At 38.1% G+C, this 25,691-nt stretch overlaps 2 protein-coding genes across 4 annotated transcripts in view; one reads left to right on the forward strand and one right to left on the reverse strand.

Moving 5' to 3' along the window:
• Nucleotides 1–64: 64 nt before the first annotated feature.
• On the reverse strand, nucleotides 65–8,924 carry ARMC10 (armadillo repeat containing 10). Of its 3 annotated transcripts, none has more exons than XM_074903387.1 (6): nucleotides 8,809–8,924; nucleotides 6,818–6,963; nucleotides 5,498–5,632; nucleotides 4,010–4,186; nucleotides 2,875–2,946; nucleotides 65–1,595 (listed from the first exon to the last, which is right to left on the reverse strand). In XM_074903387.1, the coding sequence occupies exons 2-6, from the start codon at nucleotides 6,932–6,934 to the stop codon at nucleotides 1,341–1,343; spliced, it is 756 nt and encodes a 251-aa protein (XP_074759488.1). In that variant the 5' UTR covers nucleotides 6,935–6,963; nucleotides 8,809–8,924; the 3' UTR covers nucleotides 65–1,340. The 3 variants fall into 3 exon arrangements, with proteins under 3 accessions (XP_074759488.1, XP_074759487.1, XP_074759486.1); XM_074903386.1 differs by lacking the exon at nucleotides 8,809–8,924 and adding an exon at nucleotides 8,199–8,398; XM_074903385.1 differs by lacking the exon at nucleotides 8,809–8,924 and adding an exon at nucleotides 8,205–8,396.
• A 157-nt stretch (nucleotides 8,925–9,081) lies between these two features.
• The window catches only part of FBXL13 (F-box and leucine rich repeat protein 13), a 96,288-nt gene continuing 79,678 nt past the window's right edge, over nucleotides 9,082–25,691 (forward strand). The window contains exons 1-6 of the mRNA XM_074903379.1: nucleotides 9,082–9,403; nucleotides 15,871–15,974; nucleotides 18,616–18,709; nucleotides 20,068–20,135; nucleotides 21,837–21,991; nucleotides 24,552–24,661. Of these exons, the coding sequence (XP_074759480.1) occupies nucleotides 9,101–9,403; nucleotides 15,871–15,974; nucleotides 18,616–18,709; nucleotides 20,068–20,135; nucleotides 21,837–21,991; nucleotides 24,552–24,661 (834 nt within the window). The 5' untranslated portion in view covers nucleotides 9,082–9,100. The remainder of the gene's footprint in view (nucleotides 9,404–15,870; nucleotides 15,975–18,615; nucleotides 18,710–20,067; nucleotides 20,136–21,836; nucleotides 21,992–24,551; nucleotides 24,662–25,691) is intronic.

Raw genomic sequence — 25,691 nt, forward strand, 5'->3', positions numbered from 1 at the left:
TCATGTTTTTCTTTCAGCTTTAACTATGTGCAAAGTCACCTACTGAAAGTAATTATCTATTGAATTACAGAAAGAGAAGACAGTAGTATTTTTATTAACAGCAGAGTGGATATATTAATGTTAGAAAGATGAAGCATCTGTAACAGTTTAGATAATACAGTTCTCTTATAAATAATATAAGATGGAAAACTTGTTTTCTAGCCTTTACATTTGACACTTTTTTTACTTTATGATGTGGTGTTCAGGAAGTTTTCGTAGTCTTGTTTTAGTATTAAGTGTTTTCTAGTATGTTTTATGTTCATCAATGAAACTTCCTTCAGGTTCTTTTATGGTGATGTTTATATGTATTCCACTTCATTCTGAATTAACGGTGGATGGATGACTAAAACTTTATGGGAGCTAACTCAACATAAGTACTTACTCCGATGATGTTCTAGTTGAAGAGAAAAAGGAATAAAGCTCTCCAAGGAAAGCAGGCTTGAGGGCTGCTACAGAACAGGAAGCTTTCGTAGAAATGTGTATGATACTGCTCTTGTAGACTTAGAGATGAGAATGTTGAATTGCAGTTGCAGATAATCTTTGACTCCTATGTTGAAAAATATGTATGCTTTCCTTGAATTGATAATTTTAAAGCAAGATTTTTTTTTTTTTTTTTCAACTGTAGAAACCTTGCACAGTTGTGGTTAACTGCACTGCGGTTTGGCTAAATGGCATGGATATACAAAGCACATGAGAATGTAGTTTTAGAATATATTCTGTACAGGTGAAAAAACAAACTGGGTAACTTTAATATGCAGTTACATTGAAACTACTAATTTTGTAGGAAGCCAATGCTAGTTTGGTTTTCTAATTCAGTATTTTCTAAGATTTGCTTGCATTAATTTAGTACATATCAGACTAATAAAATGTAAATGTCTAATCTCTAATTGCTAAATATTTAATGTACCATTCTACAGAGGTATTATTCAACAAGTGTAAATACTTAAGGCAACAAAAATTCATTATGGTATTGAGAAGAACACTTTGACTTAACCATCTAAAATGTTCACTGTACATATGAAAGTTCTCGTGTTTTAAACTACTCCTCCCCCTTTGTGTACATGTACAGTGGTTTCTCAGTACTAATTAAGCTCTTACTTTTATCCTGATCAAAAAAATCTGTTATGCTCTCTATATTAAATACATCGCACTCTCTTCTGGAGTAACCGATTTGTGCCTAATAATATGGTAGTATTCAGGGTTTTTTTTGTTGTTTTATTGTTTGCTTGTTGGGTTTTTTTAGCATAGCATTCCTAAGATTAGATATTTTCACCAGGTCATTTTGGTTCTTAAGAAAATCACTATTGTGTTAATATTCTCACAACTTGCTCTTTCACTTCTGTATCGGGGTGATGCAACAAAGATGCCAGTTTCTGAGCAAATGGGGTAGAGTCCCTGCAGAGTGTAAAGAAAATTGAATCTTTACTGTATTGGTCCTGAATCATGGTGCCATCTTCATGGTTCATGTTCTTCTTCAAGTTTGCTGCAAAGGCCAGGGCTCTAAGCAGAATATCTCTGTTTATACAGTTGTCAAAAAGTAACAGCAATGATGGCACCTAGGATATTCAAGAAATAATCCATACTTAGTCACCAGCGGTAAGTACATGTAATTAAATCTAACTTTTAAAAAAATGGAAAAAAAAAAATCTGCACCTAAACCTTTAAAAACAGAAACCCTATGAAATACCAGAACTCCCTATGCTGTGAAAGCAGACCAGAAACTTGCACAGCATGCACATTTCCTCTTTAGAAAAGACTGGCTTGTGCATCACAGGCTAATAAATGCTTTGTAGTTTCAATCTTCAAAATGTGGCTGTCTGGAAAATTCCCATTTGGAAGAGAAGGTCTGGCTCTCCTTCTCAATAAAGCTGCTTTTGCCCTCTGCAGTGATCTGGATGTTTTTATGTTAGTGTATCTGATAAAAACATACCCTTTTCTTGTTTAACAACTGAATATTTAGTTACCCTAATCTTGTTTTAATAATGAAAAGCTGGTAGTATCTAGACCAGGTTTGCTCATGGCAGATAGCTCAAAAATAAAAGCCACTGCATGTTTTAAGAAACTTTCTTCTGGGAGGGGGAGGAGGATGCAGCACCATTCCAGCCCCCTGACTCTTTGTTTTGGTGTGAGGAAAAGATGTAACTGAAATAAACCTGCATGCCAAGGCCAGCAATAGCGTAATGTCAGATACAGTTCTCCACAAGGACATAAGCAAATCCCCAGGGAAAGTTCACTTAGAGTGCTCAGAGACAACATGGCTGCGTTCAAGTAAAGGGGTGGGGATTTCAGTGGAATTGGGTCATCTTAGGTACAATATGTTAGTTATAGAAATGGCTGTTGAGAAGGATCATTTACAGCACTGGTTGCAGTTGATGTTTGTTCCTGGTCTTCAACCTGTATACTCACTGCATGTCTGGACATGAAGTTCTGAGTTTGTTTTTGAAACTTATCAGGGTACCTTATTTGTATTACATACAAAAGTTCATGGTACTACCCCTTTGTTGGAATGCGAAGGTGAGAACAGGCTTCTGCAAGTTGTCACTGATTGTTTGGAATGGTACACAGCAGTATGACCAACTGTCCTCCAGTGCATAGGCCCGGCCCTGTGACCCCCCTGCAAGCACACTATCTGTACTACCCTAGCTCTGGAAGAAAGCTAGCCTGTGAAAGAATGTACACTTCTAGCTGCTGATTCTGACCAGGTACTACCTGAAATTTTACTCTGGTGTTGCATATATACCTCTAATACATAAAAATTCTTCCAATGCATGCACTTATCTACACACATACACACGTGTAAATGCTAAAAATACAATGAAACAGCAAGAACCTTACTTCAGCTCTGAGGAGATGTCTTGTCATGGCTGGGCTTGCAGATAAGTTCACAAGTACTTTCAAAACTTGAATCTGAAATGGGGAACATCCAAGTTCATAGCAAGCTCCAAAAACAGCAAGTACAGCAGTAATGGGCATCAATGTCAGTGTTGACTTGGAAAGGAAACGGTAGAACGGGTCAACTCACATCCTGAGTTGTGTGCTTCGGTCTTTGGTATAGGAAAAAACAGCTTATGGAGTCATTAGCATGCATGTACCAAGAACTGACATTTTGGAAGCAAATTCAGTTTGACTTAAACATCAAAACAACGCAAGATCCATACACAACTCACAGTAGGCAAAATATGGAATATTTTTTAAATGTACAGAGGATAGCTAAGTACTGTATTTAAAATGTGATCAGAAGCATATACAAATACACCTTTGTACTTTCCTACACCTTGTGACACTCATCTTTTAACTAAATGCGAGGAAAAAGCCAAGTGCTACTTAATATACTTAAGTAAAATAGGTCTGCTAAGTTTAATGGAAACTGTGTTTTGAAAAATGGTTTTTGATCCGATAGAGCAACTAAGTAAGTTGATATCGATGGTACTGTGACATCTTGAATAAACGCTGAATTAGGCCCCTATTTGAAGCTTTTCTCCTCTTTCAACATTACAATGATTCACAAACAACTGTAAATGTTTCATTCACAAATAATATATTACAGTCACAAGGGTTGAAAGAGATGTAGTAAGCATAAGGGAAGAGAAATCCATAACTTAGGTTATCACTGCTTGGCATATTTCTACAGAGATTCATGCATCAGCGAAGCCTTTCATGTGCAAATTCTCCTTGCCCTGCGATGCAGTAGCAATGTTTACGAGCAGAAGAGAATTCTGGAATTGCTATAGGCATGGGACAACAGCAGTGCACACAGCATTGCTTTGGTAGAGCTCTAGTCCAGCAGTTCCACTATCGAGAGTCTCTTCTTCCTCTCTTCAGAATTTACACTGAGAAAGTAATACAGATTTTATGCACTATTTGCTACTATTAATGAATATTCGATTTTCTAAGCAGTCTAAACCATTTTACAAAAACAGTGAAAAGGAGGCAAGTAAAGCAGCTTCATAAAAGGTTTGTAACTCAGTACCTGTGTCCTTTCAGTTCCTTCTGAAAGCAAATGAAGAAAGCACGGAATTGAGTTTAGCATCTTATGGTGGTAGTTACTGGTAACAGACATATTTGTCAACAATCTGAGTCCAGCTAGCTGCAGATCAGAATTCAGGGGAGCTGACTCAACATTCCTACAAACTTGTGTAATATACACCTGGGGCAAGAGGAAAGGAGATAAAAAGAGAAGACATTTTTTTTATACAAGTAGATTTTCTATTCACAAATAGTATCAGTGGCCTAGCTACAGTAGCGTAAATACCTCTTGAACACCACTGGCTGAATACATATCCTGATCAAAGTTCCTGGAAACAAGTACTTTTTTTGTTTTGAATATATTCAAGCATTCTATTGGCATGACAGAAGCAGACCTTACAGAGTTATGCTCACTAACTGTCCTGAAGCATAAATTGCTCTGAAAACCCGAATTGCTTTGACTCCATCTCAGAAGTGGTACAGGTGATCTAAGGAGTTATGTAAAAAAAATCACTTACAGCAACTAACATCATCTTAAATGATGAGAACAAGCTAAGGACAAGTCTTGGAATGAAATCCTTTCTTCCAACCATGTGGCCCATTCACTGGAGTACTCCTCAGGAATGGTGATGACAACTGATGTTAACAACTATTATTTACCATATTTTCTTCTGGATGACAGTATACAACAAATCTTGGAATCTTAACTAAGAAAAAAACTACTTTGCCCTTACCAAAAGAGTTGTTTTTCACCTGTATGCCTATATAAATATTTGCTCTTGGCCATAAAGAAAGTTGTTCCATGCTAAAGATGCTGCACACTACCATGTACAGTCAAACTGCCTTTTCATCAAGCTAATGAAAAAACTAGTAAACATCTTCAAATCTGCCTCAGCTCACTGCTTGGACACGACCTATTAATTAATCTGATAATGTCAAAAATGGATGCTTTTTTGACAGTTGATCCTTTCACATGCATAGCATCTATTATATTTTGCCAGTGGGACTTGTTATTGTTTTTACATGCTGTTCCTTTAAAATGAAAGTATCACCCTGAAAAATTCGTCTCATACGAACCCAGGGGATCAACTACTGTTTTCTTCTCCCTTGCCCAAGAAGTCATGCTAAGTTCAGTCTGTAATCCATCCTATTAAACAACCACTGCTGATGTTCTAGACATGTCTGGAAATCATCTTGCCTCACATAATTTTACTATAAATTAGCAACACAATCTCGGTTTAATAGCATTTGGTGAAAGCTGAACACAAACTGCCTAGTTTCCTAACCATCTTTTTAAAAAAGTGTCAGCAATACAAGGCATTTTTAAGTTATCCTTTTGGCCTTGGGACGCACAGATCTTCCAGATCCGCTGACTTGTATGTCTAACATCAAAATATTTGGGCATCCTGGCTTATATTTAACAAATATGCTGAAAGCCCTGTACTATCTCCCATGTCTCAATTACTTTGATTTTGCCCTTTAAAAAACTTACCTGTATCTCTTCCTGATTTTTAATATTCATACTCAAATTATTAAGTGCATTTAGTGCTTTTTCTTTAACTTTGGGAACGCAATCTGAAAGCATCCCTCCAATAACAGAGACACCATCCAAATTTCGGATTATATCCTGAAATATAAACCAGATATTTAGTAAGATTTTTAAAAATTTAAATTACATGCTGAGAGCTATCCTCAAGGTTTACATTTTAACACAAATGGAATGTGTGAATGAAGACTTCCAGAATAGACTGTTTAAAGAGAGTATTTGCAGCTAATTTCAATTTTGAAGCAGTAAAGCAGTAAGAAAGTAGTCCTGCTTAGGGTCAAAGTATTATTTGACATTATTTGACAATGGCACAACACCTTTACTTTTAAAATCCAGCTGCAAAGCATGTTTAAAGCATTCTAGATTATAAAGAATCAAAGGTAATTATTGCATAATGACACTATAGAATAGCTGAGCCAGGTCACAGTACCCAAACATCCAGACCTAACAGAACAGGATTTCAAGACACGGCTTTATATTATTATGAGAAGAAGTTCTAAAACTTTATGTTTCTTTTCTGTTACACTTGATTTTTTTTTTTTTTAGATCTTTCTCACTTAAGACTCTAACCATCACTGAAAAAAACATGTACTGTTTTCAAGAAAATGAAAAATAGGCCAGTGGGCCTTGGGATTCAGTTACGTTCTGTTCTGAGAGATTTATATTAAGAAAACAGTTTTGAGAAGCCAAACAGACAGCTATCATAAGTGCCATACAAAAAGGAAAAAACAAAAACCAACCAAACAAAGTAGGACCCTGGAGGTTGAACCTTTACAAAGGTATGAAAATCTATGTCCAGCTCAAAGTTTATCGGCATCATATTTCCAATTGATTCGCAGATACCTGGATAGTTGGAAGGTTGCTAAGATGTAAGTGGCATATAACTTTGTAAAGACAAAAAATTAGTTTAAATTATCTCAATAAATTTCGGATCTGATCCTGAAAGTATTTAGCCGTTCTCCAATTCAACCCTTTCATTTACATTACAGAACTGTAAGTAACAAAAGATATATTTACAGCACTTTTAAAATACAGAACTCTGTACAGACTTTAAGTTGTACAAACATTAAGCTTAAATAAATTCTGTGAAGCTGGTAAATTATATTATTCAGGCTAGCAGAAGTTAAGGCATGGACATAAAACAGATTTTTGAACACAAGCTATCCTAGCTCTCAGTCCTGTGTCATTCTTCAGCAAAACAGCACCTCTTATCTTCCATACTGACTGGTATTGAAGCAGTGTTGTTTTCTACAGAACAATACTTACTTGATTTACAGAGAAGGCAGCACTGTTGCTGAGAGTGATTAAAGCTTGCTCTTGAATTAATGGATCATCTGTGGCCTGGAGCAAATGAATAAGTTTCTGTAGAGCATCCGCATCCATGGTATGGGCTGATGCTGGAGGACTGTTGCCTGCCAGTGTTTAAAAATGAAATACTTGATACCAAGTATTGAGATATTTCACATAGTTATCACTTAATGTTTTTTACAAAGCTGAAGTTTAGTTCTCAGTTGTAGAACATGTTGTTCTAAGTTTGATTGTACCCAACCATCGTATCATGTCAAAAAGACCGTGTTTTACAACAGCAAGACTTACATCCTTTTTCCCCTCCCCGAGTCCTCTGACTACCTCTTTCAAAGTAGAAAATAAAAGGAATACATAACAAGAGCATGAAGTATATTACTCTTTGGTTGATCAACAGCAAATCTTCCCTTCAAAATATTAGGAATAATAACCAAACATGTTAAGTTTTTGTGTTCCCTGAAATGAAATGCGGAAATCTGTCTGGACACTGTAGGAAAACAAAACTTCTGACTTGCAGACTACTACTTCCAGAAATTATGATCATGTCGATTTGCTAGTACCCTGAGGTCATTTGACAAAGAAACAGCCCCAACATGAAGAACACTGCCAATCATGCCATCACTCAGCTAGCTCAGGAAGGCTGTTTCTGTGTCAGGGTGATGTTATGGAGTACCTGACTTTCATAAAAGGGTGACACAAATGCCATCAAAGACCATTTCCAGCCAGGATGGAGGCAGAACTATTTAGCTAGCTGAACAGCCTGAAGACCTGATCTATGACTACTGCACTAGTCATAGATGACTTGAGATGACTTTTGAGAAGCTACCCTGTCCTTTATAATTCCACATATTTGCTGCCATCACCTCACCAGGCAAACATCACAGTATTCTTGGGGGAGGGGAAATCAAAGTTAATTATGATAATCCACGAGCTAACTTGAAAAACAAAATTGTTTACCCTCATCTCATCCTTGTCTAAACACTTGACTTAGCTTTGAATTATAGGGGTAACACAAATAACTTTAATAACAGAACAGCAAATCAGCCCATTAAGTAAATGATTGGACGTACGCTTCAGGAGACTAAAAAAAAAATAAAAATTAGGCTTTTCTAAAAATAAACCACGCCTAGAATCCTTTGAAAACCTCGCGTGGCTGTCAGAGGCCGGTAAGCAGTACTGAGGTATCCCCTCGCACAGGCAGCAGATCGGCCTCCGAGGCCGCAGGCGGGCGGCGGCCCGGCGGGGACTGGAACCCCCCCGGGCCCTCCTCCGCGGTCACCGGCACTACCGAGGCCCTGCCGCGGCCGCTCCGCCGGCAGCCACGCCGCCGCGCCCCGCCCGCCCTCACCTGACGGTGTTCCCCGGGCGGCCCCGCTCGCCGCCCGCCGCCCCCCCGCCGCCAGCCGCCACAGGCAGTAGCAGGCGCCCGCCCCGAGCACGATGCCCGCCGCTGTCACGGCCGCCCCCCGCGACTCCCCCATTCCCGGCGGCCGCGGCCGCGCCGAGGGCCCGCGGAAGCCACCGCCCCATCCGGCGCGGCGCCGGCCCCGCTTCCCTCCTGCGGCCGGGCCCGCCGCGGGGTGGCGGGGCGCTGGGCCCGCCGCTCTGCGTGTGGCGCAAGGGGGAGTCCTCAGCCTGCTGGGCGGCGGCGGAGCGCGAACCCACGCAGCGACGATGCGAGGCAGCTTGTTTGAAAAGGAAAAATAACCCGCGCCCCGAAGCCAGCCCGAAACAGGCTTCCCCTCTGGGAAAGGTGCTGCAGCCAGGCACCTGGGAGGAAAAGAAAAATGCACTTTATAGGCACTGCGTTATTTGTAAACACATTAATTAGACCACATACAACCTCCGTAAACATCCATTTAAAGTTTTAATAAAATACAGCAGTATATTAAAAACATATATGCTGAGAACATTTGCTTGGGGGTATGTATACCTGCTGGCTAAATCCTTACCCTGCTAGTGCTGTCTGTCCGTGTTGGTTTTAAATACTGACACAAGGCCACGGTTTCTCAGCTGCCATCTTAACTGCGGCCCTCTCAGACTCCTGACATCTGCCAGCCTGCCAGGACCCCGTGGCGCACGCTGCCCGCAGCACAAACACCGGCAGCGCTACGCGGCTGCAAATCAGGCCGGGCCGGGGACCCAAAGCACTGGCAAGGAGCTGCCGCAGCGCAGGGCTGGAAGGGCTCTCTGGGGCCCCTCGAGGAGCAGCTGGTAGATGCTCCTCTCCCTGCCTCTCGGTACATGGCTGCCTCTCTACCACTCCTTGCCCGCTCGGCGGGGGAGCGGGCACCAGGCTGGGGCGGGCACGGGCGCGCAGCCGCCCGAGCAGCGGGGACCGGGCGCCTGTCCCAGCCGGCTGCAGGTGCCGAGCAGGGCGGCAGCGGGACCGCAGGGCGCCAAGGCCCGGGCAGCGCCAGGCCGCGGGCCCGTTGCTACGCGACGGCCGCCGCAGCTGGGCCCAGCGCCGCCATGGCGTCCCTCAGGACGGCCGGCCCCGAGCTCCGAGCTTACTTCAGCCGCCACAACCTCCTCGACGTCTACGAGGTAAGGGTGGCAGGCCCCGCACCGCCGCCCCTAGCCATAGCGGGCAGCGGAGAACGGCCCGGCCCGGGACCCTCGGCCCGGCCCGGGACCCTCGGCCCGGCCCGGGACCCTCGGCCCGGCCCGGGACCCTCGGCCCGGCCCGGGACCCTCGGCCCGGCCCGGGACCCTCGGCCCGGCCCGGGACCCTCGGCCCGGCCCTGCCCGCGCTCCCCCCTTCTGCGCAGGCGCCGCTGGCGGGCGGGAAGGGGCGTCCCGAGCATGGCGGGGTCGGGCCGAGCCGCGGCAGCCCCTGCGGGCAGCACGTCGCCCCGCCGGGTGGGGGAGGCAGCCCCCTCAGCCGCCCGTGGCTCCCCACCACCCGGCTGGGCGTCCTCGCTGGTCGGCAGCCTGGTCCCCCCTGGAGCCGGTGGGACCACAAACTCCCCCGGTAGCATCCGCGAGAGGGGGGCGGCACCCCCGTACCCCTCAGCAGTGCGCCGGTACCGGCTCGTTGGGTCCCTCCGTGCTGGCCAGGGCATTTCACACCCCAGCGCTGCGCTCTGCTCGCGCGGGACACGTTTTCGTCCTGCTCCTTGTTAATAGCTTGCTACAGACAATTGATGAAAACTTTAGAAACAAGATGGAGCAAAGTAATTCTGCTTCTTAATCCATACTGAAAACAGTAACTGAAATGAAGGCAAATGCAGTGAAGTGCCTTGACACCTTCCCCAGATTGGCTGAAGTTCTTCAGTTTTAATTACAGAAGTACCTCTAGATTTCAGCTGGGTATTTCCCTCCTCTGAGCACTGCGGGCGCCACCTGTGGTTTTTAATGGCCTGTCAAAGGTAGAGATGGTGATGGACCACGTTTCAGATATTGGTGGGTTAGGTATTTATTGGCAGAGGAGTAAATAAACTACCATGAAATGTTAGAGGATAAAACTGTCACAACCTGAAGGACTGGGGGAAATGGGTTTGGTGGGTTTGCCTGTAGGTTTCTTACATCATCCTCTATTTCTTTAGTTTCCTCCCTGTTTGTCACCTCTGCATGTTTCAAAATCTGCAGCAGCTGGTTTTCAGTTTCCTTAAAACAAAGAAAGGCACAATGCACAAATACAAGTTAAGAGCAGTCCTTTTAAGCTACCAAAAATAGACCCCATTTGCAAGCAGCTATTACAGCCAGGATTTCCATGGGAACATTAATAAAGGAATCTTGAGGCAATTAGAATAATTATAAAGCAGCACTGCCACGTAGACTGAGTACCTCTCCTGAGAGCCTTGCTCTTGATCATTCTTTGTTTTTTTAAGCACAGAATAACATAAGATGTATCTGCATGAAGTATATTTCTCGATTCAGCACTTCAAAAATAACTCATATTTGCATTGCCAAGCAAAAGTTATAAACACCTTTATAGCAACAGTGGCAATAAGTTAATAAACTAAAAATGGAAGAAGGTTAAGATTGAAGGGACTTTCTTAAAAGAAAGAACCAGTTAAAAATTAGCCTGTGTAAAATCTTTTTATCATTTTTTATCTTGTTTCTTAGAAGTTGGTCCTTGCTGATATCTAGCCTTATTTCTTATTTCATTTTATTACATTTTAATTTCTTTATGAAGTTACAGTATGCTTGGCCTAAAGATAAATGAGATGATACTGATCCCTGTATTAAGAAACATCAAAGCTAAGCCTAGACCTATGAACATTTATACACATATTCTCAAAATTAAGGATATAGAGATCTAAAATGGCTATTTGCTTAAGTCTTTTTATGATTAGGCTGTGGTTTGGACATTGTCCAAACATAGTTGTAGTCCAAATAATCATGTCCAAATAATTTGGGATTCCCTGCTGTGTCTGAGTGTTTCATTCCCGTCTGATTCCTCTCTTTTGTTCTCATCCAGATTTGCTTTTAAACAGAATCCATAAAAAGTCAGGCAAACTGTAATCCTGCAAACACAACACATATACGACTTTTCCTGTTGTTCGTAGCTGTATTCTTCACAGTGTTGGAATTAAATATGGATCCAGAACTGGTTTACGATTTTTCTGCTGTATGACCCAAGTGAATTTTGCCATGAAGGGTAAATGGCTAAAGAGGTCGAAAGAGGAATGGGGTCATGGTTGGAAGAGAGAAGCCTTTGAGAGAAGCCAGGCTTTCTACTCTTGGTTAGGGAAGGCTGAAGCTCACGGCCAGTCTTGGCTTCCCACACCCTTGTCTTTTTCTCCTCTTCCCTTCATGGGAATAGCAGTAGCAGACCAGACTTTCTGGGTCTCTGGAAGAGACAAAGTTGACAACCATTTTGTCACTGGTTTGCATCAGTTTTGTTACCATTGTTAATTTGCTGCTTTGGGCTGCTGCCCACCTTGCTGGGACTCCTCCTGGGGATAGCAGGCTTTCGTTGCCTTTGCAAAATATATCTTATTTTAGGGTGTAGTCTCTTATTGCATATGAATAATACATACAAAATAATAATACCTAATACTTATAACACTGCATTGACATTGAAGCAAGGTGTTACAGAATAGCTAAAATGTATACATGGTAATGTAATTTGAATATACAGTGAACAGCACATCTTCAGCACTGGAAGTATGAGGCTGGGAAATGACACACATTTGTAGCAACAAATAAAAATTAGAAAATTCATACCTTTCTTGGTACTTTTTTAAAAAATATTGATCTCACGTACTACTTCTTGTAATAGTTATCATCATTGTAATGCTTAGAAGCCTAGGTAATGACTCAGGATATTATGTTGTGCTAGGTGCTGTACATTTATCAAGTGACATTACCTGCCCAAGTGCCATAGAAACTGAGGGTGAGTCGGCAAATGGACATAAGAAACACAATGGGCATGAAAACACAAAGACACAGTAAGATCATTATGGTGGGCAGGGAAAGGCAGTAATCACAACACATCAAAACTGGCCATGGTCAAGGGCTTTTAGCCAAGCTTCACAGGGAAGAGAGTTTTTTGTGGAACCTATTTAGTTCATTTTTTTCGTATTCAACAGGAAAACATACAGTCTCTTCATTTTAGTAGGTGGTTCTGGAAAAGCATTGCACATTATGAGGGTTTGCAAGAAAACAACAGGAGATGTTAACAAAATTACATCTGATTCTGGATAGCTTAGGGGGTTTGAGAGGATCATTACATTTAAAGCTTGTTATATCTCTTACAAATGACTGTTGGGTAGATGCTGTGTTGATTTGTGCAGGATTAGGAGTAAGATAAAATGATTAAAATATGCCACTGTTAAGAATTTTTGGTAAAATGAATATGTTGTGTTTAGATTATCTGATATTTGAGGCATAGAATTTAGGTCTTGAAACATTTGGCTTTGGAAAACTTTGTAGAAAAGACATGGATTCTCTTCATCCTCTTAGGGAATATTTTCTAAGGCACAGCTGGTAGTCACCATCCATGCCACCAAGTCTTGCTGTCTATTTGGTGTTGGAAAGAAATGGAAGTTACTGTTTAGAAAATGTCAGCGTCAACAAAACTATTGCTCTGTACTGAGATCATTTCAGTGATGAAAAAATGTTATAGCTGAAGAGTTTGTAGAACTTGTTGGATATCAATATAATATATTTTACTTTATTAAGATGATGAATATGCTGATTCTCAATAACACATATGAATAAGAATTATATATATGCACGTATGCATGTATTTTTAAGAGTTGCTAGATGTACACAGAAGGAGACTGAAAATGCTTCTTCCATTACTGAACTTTAAACAATGCTGCATGATTTTAGGACTTTTCCTTTGTGAACTTTTGTGAACAACAGATGAGCTTTTTCAGATTGAGGAATAGTAACAGTTCAAATAAAAACCTGACCTAAATATTTAATTCAAGCCTGATAACTTAGTTGTACTGTAGCAGTTTTGTAGATATTTTTTTTAAATACTTGTTTGTTGGTTGGTTAGCTGGGGGTTGTGACTATCATTTGACATATGAGTATACTTCTAGTTGTTTAATGTTATGAATGAATACTATTTATAGATTGAGAACAACTGTTGATGGACTCTCAGATTGCTGAGAGTTTTGTATAAGTCTAATAGAAATAGCCAGACATGTACAGATTTGCCTTAATCATTTTTGGTTTTACACCTGGCCTAAGTATCACTGAAAAGTACCTGAATGAGGATTTCAAGACTAGGTGTTACAATTCCTTCCTTATTTAAGTTTTCTAAAGGAATTCTCAAATGTTAAACAGAGGCCTTGCACTCCAGTGTATGGTTGGATAGTTTGGATTTCCTGTGTCAGAGACCTTTCAGAATATCCAAGGGAAAAAAGGTTGGGTTTGTTTGTTTGAAAAAAGGGGGGGAAAAAAGGTAAACAACACTTGAAATAAAAAATGGCGTTCATATAGAAGACACCTACTGGCTTAATCCTGCAGAGGGAGTAGCCGACCAACATTGGAATTGGCTTTGGGAAATCTGTCCATAGGAAAATTTGTGATGAAAGCCATTTAACTGTCTATATATTCTTTAAAATTATATGTCATCAGTGATAAGTGATGGATTTATAGTATTTTCTTAATATAGTCAACCATCAAGATATACTTTGCAAATTAGATTTTTCATAAGATTGAAGAGATGCTAAGGTTGGTATCAGCATGTTGATTAGTGTTACAAATATTCAGGGTGTCTAAACTGAAGACATTTGCCTTTCATTGTGTCTGTGCATAAAGAAAGATTTTTCTTTGCCTTTTCATATTGGTCTTAACACAGAATCATAGGATCATAGAACGGTTTGAGTTGGAAGGAACCTTCAGAGATCACCTAGTCCAACAACTCTGCTGTGGGCAGGGACATTTTTTGTTAGATCAGATTATTCAGAGTCCCATCAGCCTGACTTCGAACACTTCCAATGATGGGTCCTCCCCAATTTATGTTCCACAACCTTCAGAGATCTCTTCCAGTTTACATTATTGTCTGATTCTGCACAGTATTCTGATTAACATGTGGAAGATCTCTCTAGCATGCAAAAGTTCCCAGGCTTCTCCCTCTACCTGCCTGCCCTGCCCTCTGCCTCTTCAGAGTGAGGCCCCACTTGACAGGGTGCCTTTTTTTTGCTCATGCTGTGCCTGGCTTTTGCTCTATATTCATAGCATGGTTTTGATATAGAGCTTTCCTCTTTTCCCTTGTCCTCCCACCATGCTTCCTGAAAAGGATTCAAGCACATGCTCCACATTAAAGTAATACTAGTGAGAGATTGTATCTTCAAAGAAAAGTAGTATTGCATCATTTGAGTTTGTACAGTGAGTAAACCATTATCTTACTGTGTTGTCTTGATCCATCAAACATGTAGCTGTTGCTTCAGATATTTCCTGGTTTTAAAATTTAGTTTTATATTTTTATAGACCAGTTATATTACGGTAATAACAACTCAGAATCAATATGGACGTTAGAAAATGAAGAAAGTATTTCTACCCACTGAGTGCATAGGTGAAAGGCCGTGGTTTGAGAGAATGAAATGTAAGTGGATGGTGAGATTGTAGAGTCAGAATTTTGGTGGTGAGCTTATCAAGGCCTGAGCAGACTCTGAATGGCAAAATTTAGACATGTACCATCCATCTACACCATGGAGTGTGATGGTAGTGAAAAGTGGGCAGAGGCAAAGAAAAACAGTTTTCTGAGAGTCAGGGCTGAAAGTAAATCTAAAAACTGATGTTGTGATAACTAATAAAAGCTATTTTCTTTATAACAGAGGGAAGTATAAGCAAGAGAGTGTGTCGCAGGACAGCATCTTTTGCATTAACATAGATCAATGTCTAGTTAAATATACACAATCATGTTTTGAAATTTTTACCAGATGCAAAACCTTCTAGTTTATAATTTCTATTAAGTATTCACTTGAATAACTGCAATTTGCTTGTATACTTTTAAAAATCAGTATACTTTTGATGTTCTTGCTGTATGTGAGCTCACAATCCAAAAATAAATGATCTATGAACTTTACCTGACGACAGCTAAAGAGCAAATGAGAAAATTATTATTAAAAGATAATATAAACTAATGTGATAACACAATCCTGAAAAGCAAATTTTTTTTAAAATTGCATTTTTTTTAAGATCAATATCTGGGCATTATTCCGATTCAACATACTCTTTACTACACAGGATTAATCTTGTTTTAAATTCTGCTTTTCATTAAGTAAATAAAATTATCCAATCTTCTATATATTCTTTCTTTAATACACATTAAAAGCAATTAAATTCTTAGTAAGAATTGTTAAAGAAATACCGCATATTTTATTACTATCCTAAACCCAGTGCTTTGAAGTCTATCAATTGAAATATACTGATTCATGCAATATTGCCTTCAAAAATAGAATGAAAGGTAAGTGATGAAAAGAAATGCCTCTATTTTACAATATTTTAAAAGATGCTAGTTAACTTGTGTTTATTTTAATAGTTTCTTATCTAGATGCTATTTTGCTGTTAACACAAAGGCATTAATTTGCAGTTTCTTCTTGCAGGTGCTGCTTTGTGGTGTAATTGTTAAGCGTCCAGAAGATCCACTTACATTTTTAGAAGAAAAGCTCAGAGAAATAATGGAAAAGGGATTAGATGCTGTCCTATGGTACATACTAAATGATTGTGTGTGTGCTATGTGGTTTATAATATTGAACTTGGACTTTTAAAACATGCTAATGGCACGGCATCTACTGTGTAGATGGCATGTTACATGTTGATACTGCTTTTTTTTGCAAATATTAATGGCATATGATATAGCAAATACAGTAAGACAATATCTTCTGAAAACAGAAAGGACTTTTCTTTTGATATCTATGTTTTTTTTTGTCTAGAGGATACCTAATGAATATAACCTTTACTTAAAGCTCCTCCTTGTTTAGTTAATATATTAAACCAGTACTTCTGTGGTAGTTGGAACAGAGGTAGTGTTAACTTGTTAGTTCATTTCTGTCCATGGTATACTTACTTATATGAGCCAGGGATGTGGCCTTCAAGCACTGAATCAATTATTGTAGTATTTCTCACTATTTCTCTTCTCTGTGTGATCTTTAACCCTATTAAGGGAAGTCATCACAGGAGGAGATAAAAAAGACTTAAGGATTTAGTTATCTCTACACTGGAATCTTAGAAGATACCGCGATTGATTTAAATGGGAGGAGGCTTTGGTCTCTAAAATATGTGCAACTTCTATAGGCTAAAAATGCCATTCTGAATTTTTAAAAATATGTTTCACGGCAAGTGCTTTTTTTCAGACTTGTTAGTGCTTTTTGCCCACTTATAGAAAAAAACCTTGGATTAATTTATAGTTAATCTATACCTGACAAGAGAAAAAATGTGTATGTGTATTCTTAGCTTACTGTGCAGAAAACAAGACACAAAGTTTTGGATTAGCTTTGAATATTGTGAGATCATGTGTTCTTACGTTTTTTTGAAGCATGTTCATTACTGTTGGTGCAGCTCCTGTGAAAGTTACTTCCTCTCCTGCTTTAACTTGCGCATATAATTAAGTAATTTCATGTGTGTTTCAAGAAAAGTTGTGTTTTGTAAATATGCCATCTTTAAGTTTTATAAATTCTGGTTCATTGAGGGTTTTTAATATTGGGATGAAACTTCAGTAGATGAAGAGGGAAGAGAAACAAGCTATAGTGGTATTTGAGTTGACATGAATCACTAAGAAGATGGAGCATCCTCTTTTCTTAGTTGCTGAACTTCATCTAAGAATGCGGTTCCATTTGTAGGTGTCTCAGCCGTGCAATATCAAGCCTGATATTTTAGGATATCATCAGGATTAAGTGGCAGGAAAACTTCAAATATTGAGAACTCCTACTGAGATAGTAGTGTAAGCAAGTAAGAAGAAAGATGAACAAAATTTCATAACAATAAGGATGCTTGAAGGAAAAAACTGCTGGGGAGTGAAAGAACTTTGTGCAGGAAGGAGATGGAAAGTGTTAATTCAATATGAATTAGATTCTGTGTTACATGTAAAGTCTACACAATATAATTTTTTAGAGTTCAGGTTAAGTAGATAAAACTTTTTAGTAAGGGACTCTTCTGTTGAGATACTGAGTTCTGTAAAATGCCTCACTGTTGTCAGAAAATTGCAGTGTTCCTCACTTGATTAAAGCACCTCAAAAGACACTGCTGATCTATTTAGATGTGACCTAGAAAATCTTAGAGAATGAGAACTGGAAAAAAGAGAGAAGGCAATATAATGGACAAAGTTGTGGTTAATGCTAGGAAAATAAGCATCTTTTGCAGTGTGAAGAAGCTGCAATTTCAAAGAGCTAGATGGTGAGGTACCTACCTCACTTTTATATTCTGCACAATTGTCACTTCTGGTTGAAGCCTTCAGTAGGTGGATAATAAATCCTTAATCTTTGGGCTCACTCAAGCAGAGATCTCGGAGTTGTCTGGACCCCAACCACTCTGGGTGCATGCAGACAGACTTATGTACATTGTGGTAACAGGTAAAATCATTACAATGGGTGATACAGATTTGTATCTTATTGTGTCCTTTCCCTGGGGTTCTCATGGGGTAACACAGTTCCTCGTGTCACAAGGTGCACCAACAGCCTGAACCATAATGGTGAGGTTTTATTGTTTACTTTACAGTATTTGTGATGTCTTTCCTAGAAGTTGAAAACTGACTTGATTTCTCTTTTAATTTTGGCTCTCTGTTAAATACTTTTTATTTCCATATTTTTCATTGAAGCATAATGCAGCATAGTCTTTTTTTGATTTATTTGGCTCTTGCAGTGTGGCGTCTTTTTTTTTTTAATGAAAAAAATCTAGTTTACCTACCTAGACGTGGTACAGCCTGTTTGCAACAGCTGGAAACTTTTCTCCAACTAACGAAAATTTGAAATGGCTGTTCAGTCAGTAATAAGATGAGAAACAAAGTAGTATAATCTGATGGGAAATGTCTGAGATACAGAGCTTAATACATAGGATACATGGAATGTGTTAAGCTCTGATGTACACAGTATTTCAACATAGATCTAAGAGCAGCAATAAAACATGATAATTTGTTTTCATATTTTGTAAACACATTTTAAAAATGGATGCTATAGGTATTTGTAATGCAAGTGAGATACATCTTAATCTTTTAATAATGACAATATAATACCATAACATGTAACTGTATTGTTACAGTAATAACCATAATCTGTAAGTATTAGGTACAGAGAAAAGATGCATTTTCTTTTGGGAATACTAATATGGAAATATAATTTACTTCTCTTTTAAAGGTATATGCGTATGGATCTGTCTTTACACCCAAAATTAAAGAGGATTTCAGAAACTTACCTGAGCACTGTTTTTGGACTAGATGGTGAACAACTGGTAAAAATTATTGAACATTTGCTGCATTAACTTTATGCTGTGAACAAATCTTCTAATACAGAATACTCATATTCTGGTTTTAAGTTTTACTCGTTTTACTCTTCTATAGCTAATGCAAGGAATTTGATACTTTGCATTTCTTTCTATTGATACTGATTTGTGTACAAAAACTGATGTCATCAGAGGTGAGCATGGCATCCAGGTATATGGTAGGGAAAAAGTAGTTCCCGTTTCGTATTTGATCATAATTTTAAAAAGAGTTCCACATAAATATGAATCTAGTTTCAATAGCATGTTTTTTCTATGCATTATTTATTTTTACTTAGGCCAATTTCTAAAATTACACTTGAACCAATACATCTTGGAAAGTGCTGTCAATGCTAATGATTAGTAGTTACAGGTAAATGCAGTATTATTGTACATAAAGCAATAAGGATGTAAAAACATTTTGGTTTTGCCAATCAAAAAAGTCACCTGTAGAGAAGAAAAGCTGTTATTTTAAAACATTCGGAGAAGGAGAAAGTTGCTGTAAGAACATGCAAGGAAGAAGTCTAAGCAATTTAGTCAGTAAGCTGGCATGCAGTATCACCCGATTTTTCTCTTAGTTATGACTACTTGATTTTGTCTTCTCTTAGTGCATCTGTACTGTGAGTGTACTGCAATTTCATTTCAGCTGTTTCCTCTTTTAGCAACCACTCAAATATTAATCAGTCTAAAAGTGGAATGGTTAATTTATATACTATATTTATAAATTTACAAACGTCTCACAATCAGATTTTCTCTCATAGATTTTCTTAGGAGTGAGAACAATAAATGAGATAAAAGACAGTGTTTTCCGAGGCTCAGTTGCTATCTGCACATTCAAAGGACCGTATTTTCTTTTATAGGGATATTCTGACTGCGTTTGGTTTTGTAGAAGTTCAAACAGATTTATTATGAGTTAGAATCATGTGATAAATGATTTACATGGCAATGGGTCATGAAAAGATTTTTGCAAAGAATAACTAAAGTATTTGTTTAATATGCTAAATTGCTGGATACAGCTGGTCAAGAAAAGAGTGGATATGAGGGATAAAAGACCCAATTTCAGTTATTGAGCTTTTCCACAAGCACACATATTAATTCTGTTTTGTATGCTAACTTAGCTTTTCCTTTAACTTCTGTATGTAAAAACAAGTATAATTTCGTGGCAAAGTACTTCTAAAGATACACAGAAAATTATATTTGAACATTTGTCTCTTTAAAATAGATTAATTTGCACTAGTCAACATGGAAAATACAAGATTTCATATTTTTGTCTGATTTTTAAATATTCATAGCACTGTTTTGTGTACTAATGTAATAAATAATTTGTTTAGATGACTGAAGAATTATGTACCAAAGCATGGGACTTTTACAGCAGAAACTTAATGAAGCTGTATTTTGGGTAAGTACATGCATTTTACATATACCTCAGGAACATCTTTGGAAAAATATTTTATTCCTAAGTACTATTTATGTAGTTCCTTTGGGGAAGGAAAAGGTTTTCATTTTAGTAGAACAACGTGAAGAGAGATTAGAAACTTAGATTTGGCTTTACTTTTCTTCAGCAATGTTATTCTATGTTAAAACTAGTAAATTCTGAGTTTCTGCCTGATCCAGACCTGAACCAAGTCCTTTGACACTTCTGTACTTTAATCAGTTCTGTTTGCCAGGAATATGGTAGTATACCCAGGAGTAAAAGGATAATTTGCATTTGGGTCTGAAAGTAAAAGACTTTTCTATTCTGCTCTTTCTTCAGTTTCCTTTATGATTGGAATTATGTAAGCCATACTTTATGCAATTCAAATTTTCCTTTTAGAAATGGGGATAATGTATAAATATGTTTTAAAATATGATGATCACAGTACATAAACTGATTTATTTGTTATAAGCATGTGTGTCAAAATGTAACGATCCTCCATTTAGAACAGATAAGTTTGGGCTGTTTGGTTTTGAAAACCATGCAGTGCTAATTAGATAGGAGGTACAACTCTGTAGGAACACTGTGTAAATCCTTACTAAGAATCACAGAACTGCTAGGGAGGTGAAGATTTTCAAGCTATACTGTGGTTAGTCTTGGTGAACATTTGTCTTGGCTGGTTTTAGTCATCTTAAAAATCACAGGTGTTGGAGACAATGACAATCTCTGCAGGCAGTTTATTCCAGTACTGCACAGTCATTTCTACTAGAAAAGTTTTTCTAACACCTGAGCCTTTCTTGCTACAAGAGAAACCCTTTCTCCCCCCCTTTTTGTCTTATACATGAGGGACATGGAAGATTATTCCTTTTTCCTTTGCAGCAGTATTTTGAATATTGTCTGAGCTAGTTTTTAAACAGTTTTGTTTAATTATCACAGAAGTCGAACTGAACAGTAGAATGTTAGATTTATAATTACTCCCAACTATATGAAATGAAATTATTTTCTTTTTTTAAACTTTGAAATGAGAGAGATTTTGGCAAATGAAAGTAGTCATTTAAAGTGTAATTTATTCAGTAGTCTTTCCAGCAAATCAGATATGGAGAGATAGTGTATTTTAATATATTGGTGATATATGATTAATTTGAAATACATTTTTTGTTCTGAATCTAATTGTTCCTCATTACTTAGCTTAGAAAAGAAATGAGATTTTTACCAAAGGTTAAAACTGTTAAGTTATAAATTGAATTTGTATTCTATTATATTAATTTTTATTGGTATTGCCAAGAAAATGTAAATAGCACAAGTAGATGCTTGCAATCTAGCACTTTTAAATTATTTTCTATAAACACTCAAATGTCCTCCCATAAATACAGATCTGTACACTATAAAGTAGAGCCGACAGCAGCAGGAGTATGTGATGGTGGAAGCAAGAAAGTGTTTATTGCTTGATACTGTAGAACATGAACAAGTAGAAATTTTATTAAAATGAGTGAATGAATTACTACTGAAAAAATTATCAATGCATATTTTGTTTAAATTATAAATAACAAACATCAGTTCTGTTCAGAAGTTTATATTGTTGAGCTTGACTGCTTTGTTTTTTACAGCAAACTGCAGAGTTTTATAGGCTTTACTTCATTCAGGTTGGGAGCCATATTAAATTACTCATTCTGTTTTACAATTCAGAGGATGGATAAAATATAATCTGCTGAAAAAGAACAAAAGAAAAAAGGCAAAGCAGAAGATGGCTCTAGCAGTAGTCCATTATAACGTCCAAATATTAAGAGTTATTATACAGAAGTGGAGCATGTGGGTGCAGATTCACAAGGAAAAAAGGACATGTAAGTCTATGTAACTGCTTTGCATAAGACAAAAAATACATGCTATATAAAAGCAAATTATGCCGTGTAAATATGCTTGGTCAACAATTTATCTAGTGATCTTTTTGCAGGATGCCATTCATTGTTTGACATGTGTCAACTTGCTGCCATGAATGCCGTGAGAGTCAGTTCCTTGTGTTCTTTGCTAGGACAGATTGTGCTGGTAGTTTTCTCTAAAGACTGAGCAGTGATGCTGATCCAAAGCAGACTTGGGAGCTGTTAGGGAAGTGGAGTGTATGTCAGAAGTACAGGGTGGAGTGAGTCAGGATGCTTTTCTGGGAGGTGAAGAGTACAGTAATAGGGATAAAACAGGATGGATCACAGAGTTGGAGTCAGCTTGGAGTCAGTTAGAGGTAATGCGTGATGAAAGGTGGGGAAAGAGTGAAGATCAAAGTAAGAAAAAGTCAGAAGACAGAAAAAAAATACTTTGTTCATTCTGACTGAGACTTAGTATCCCACACATCTTCCAGGTACGGGTCTTTTAAAATGTCTCCACACAGCGGCAGCTGTGAACACAGACTCTGAACCTGAGTCTCCCGGACGGAAGTTTCATGAAAGTAAAAAATGGGCCAAAAGCTCTACCTATAGCTTTTGTTTGAGCTCAGGCAGTTATGTATGACTCAAACACTGCTCTTACAGAGCTGGAGGCCTAAGCTCTTGTCTCACTCCCCTAGGCAGTTTCCAGAGATTTCCTATTCTTTTTTATTACTTCCTTTTATATTCTCTTCTAAATATTACTTTCAGCCAAGGCACCTTTTGTTAATTTTAGATTCACAGAGGCAGAGGAGCAGACATATAGAGGGCATAATTACACAAAATATTTCCTTCCATGACAAAGCTGACATACAGAAAAATGCTATTGAGCCATTCTTGACTGTGTGACTCTTCACTGACTCTTGACTAGTACCAGTATAATTGTTGTGGGATTGCAGTATAATCAAGGTTGCTGGAATGACAGAGAGTAATAATAATAATAAAAAAAAAAAGTAGGTATTTTTTTCTTAAAATTTGATCACTTTGGGAATCTGCTTAAAGTAGAACTCTACTGTACTATTAACACAGCCCATGCAGGAGTGATCTATGGAAAAAGATCAAGAGTGAACAATGTGTTGTGAGAAAGAATTAAGGGGCAGGTCAGTGGGCTGTTAGGTCCTGATTGTTGAAAGTCAGAGCAAATTAATGTCGATGCAGTTTGGACTTCCGTTGCAATCCTGAGAGTTTTTGCCTTCCTCCCTTGGGCAATGAAAACGTGATATTATTTTGTAGGCATTTGCTTTGCAAATATTTCCAGTTTCTGTACCTTACTGGTTGCATAGCCTAAAAAGTTATTAATGTTTGTAATTAAAGTGTAAAGTGTATGGTTATTAAAGTGTATAGTTAAGTAATATGATACAATATCTTCCCTAGAACACATAGTGGTTGACCATGACTCAGGTAAGAGAAAATAGACTTAGGTTTATACTGTTGACACTGCATCTTTGCCAGATTTGAGACGTGCTGATTTTTATTTTTATTTTTTCACAAACAAGAATGGATCTTAAATGTACCTGAATAATAATTTATTTCCGTTGAATTTCAAGACACCTTTTTGTTAAAAAAAAGTAGATAAGTGATTCTATAGTGTGCATTTAATATATCGAACTTTACTTTTTAATTCTTTTGACAGCGAAGACTGCACATCACACTAATCAAGTTTAGTTCTTGTTCATAAGATAGGATTATATAGGGCTAAGCTACTTAAACAGCTATTTATTCTTGAAAGTATCAAGAAGAGTCTCTCAGCAACCTTTGTAGCTTATTGCAGGGTTTTTTTACAAAGTTAACTGACAAAAATTTTAATGATAACTTAAGTTTTTGCAGAACATTGCACTTATTGCCTCTTGATTTTATTTTAGTGTCTGGGAAGAGCATTTTTCGATTGTATTTGTAATACCTTTTACAAATAAAAGGACAGTTATAGTATCCCCCATGCCTTTTTTTTTGTGCCAGACTAAAGAAAATTCAATATCTTCCAAACTTTTCTTAAAAGTAATTTTTAAAACCTTTACATTAATTTATAATGAACGTGTTATCTTTCATATGCTACTTTACTCTTCGTACATTTAAGACTTAGAACTTGACTTTACTGAATTTATTCTTACAACTTTTGACTTCTTTGCCATCTGAAATAGTATTAAATTTTTGCTATTGTATTTTATTTCACTGAGGTCTGTATACATTTTGCACCTCCAGGCTCTGTGAAATTACTGTGTAATTTGGTAGATCAGACTCTAGATCAGTAATGTCTTATACACAGCTCTGATAAATTGGAAATATGTCATGTTTATGCCTTGCCTGTTAACCTGAAATCCTGTTACAACAGTCTTAATTATCTATTGTAAAAAGTTATATCCTTACAGAACCTGAATTGAATACTGTTTTATTGAAATGTAATTTGAGAGACAGTCATTCATCTGAAGCATTTAAATGACTTGTTTTTGCTTGTGGTCCTCAGATTGGTTATAATTATGTATATTTTCAGTGGCAGCGAAGAGAATGCAACAGGTCTTTAACAAAATATATTTAAATGCAATCGTGAAAGCTTGGCATGCAGAGGCCTACAGTTCTTTGAAAACAAAAGCATATTTTGAGGTATGCAGTATAATACTTTAAACGTAGTAAGCTAAGTGATTAAAGATTAACTCCTTTAATTCTAGCTGTTATGGAAAACCAGCTCTATCAATGAAAGCTCTATTAATGAAGCATTTTAGTATGCTACTGCTAATACTACTACTTAGTACTTACGGTGTTATGGAAAGCAGATTATTACCTCTATATTCTACAAGTAGAAGCTTGGTCATATCTTATGCAGCAAAAGGGGTTGGATGTTGTATACTATTAGTGATCTAGCTGGCTTGGATCAGGTGGCTGATGTTTTAGGGGTGATATTACCAGTTGAGATGATAATCAGTGAAGATGATGCCTCTGGATCCCTGCCACCAGAATCCTAGAGGTGTAGGTTCCTAGAGAGTGAGGAGAAGTCTCAGTAACTTCATCCCCTCCCCAAAAGTGTGGGGTAACCAAAACTGTGATCACCTGAGTAGGCAGCAGTGGACAGCCCCATATAACCAACTTCCAGCAGCCCTGTCTGGTCTCACTGTGAAAACAGGGCTCTTTTCTGGGAAGGTTTCTTCTGCTAAGGAAGAGAATGCCATAGGTTGGTGGAATGCTCAGCAGATACCATGTGGGGAAGGGGAGAGATGGGAGCTGTAAGACCCAGCCACTCCTAATAGCATGGGGGTTCCGAAAATCATCCTCACACAGATAAAGCTCTCCACCTGTCTGGCTGCTTTTCCTTCCCCTACTGTAGCATGATCAGAATGGAAACCAGCTACAGACAATTTATCAATTGCTTTTATTTTTGTTTCTTCTCTCTCCCATACATTTTCTTTCTCCTCTTTTCTCGCTGGTATCTTAAAATACTTAAACTGTTAGTCTGCTAGATTGTGTGCACAAAAGATATCCCATTTCTGGAGCGTATCAGGCCATTCCTAGCTAATAATATCTTTAAATTCTTTTAATTCTTAATATCAATTGCAAGGATTGGTTTGACTTCCATAATTAGATTATAATGCATATAACAGAAAGCATATAACTGAATAATTTTTTAATTGTGTACTTT

The sequence above is a fragment of the Athene noctua genome, chromosome 3, assembly GCF_965140245.1.
Source record: "Athene noctua chromosome 3, bAthNoc1.hap1.1, whole genome shotgun sequence".
Classification (NCBI taxonomy): Eukaryota; Metazoa; Chordata; class Aves; order Strigiformes; family Strigidae; genus Athene; species Athene noctua.

Bases quoted from the DNA above. Each gene is read 5' to 3' on its own strand.
- ARMC10 (XM_074903386.1), bottom strand. From the start codon at position 8,337: ATGGGGGAGTCGCGGGGGGCGGCCGTGACAGCGGCGGGCATCGTGCTC. The intron at 4,187-5,497 runs GTAAGTTTTTTA...CTCTTGCCCCAG, and splicing joins AAAATCAGGAAGAGATACAG to GTGTATATTACACAAGTTTG. The intron at 2,947-4,009 runs GTACTGAGTTAC...TCCCCATTTCAG, and splicing joins AAGGAACTGAAAGGACACAG to ATTCAAGTTTTGAAAGTACT.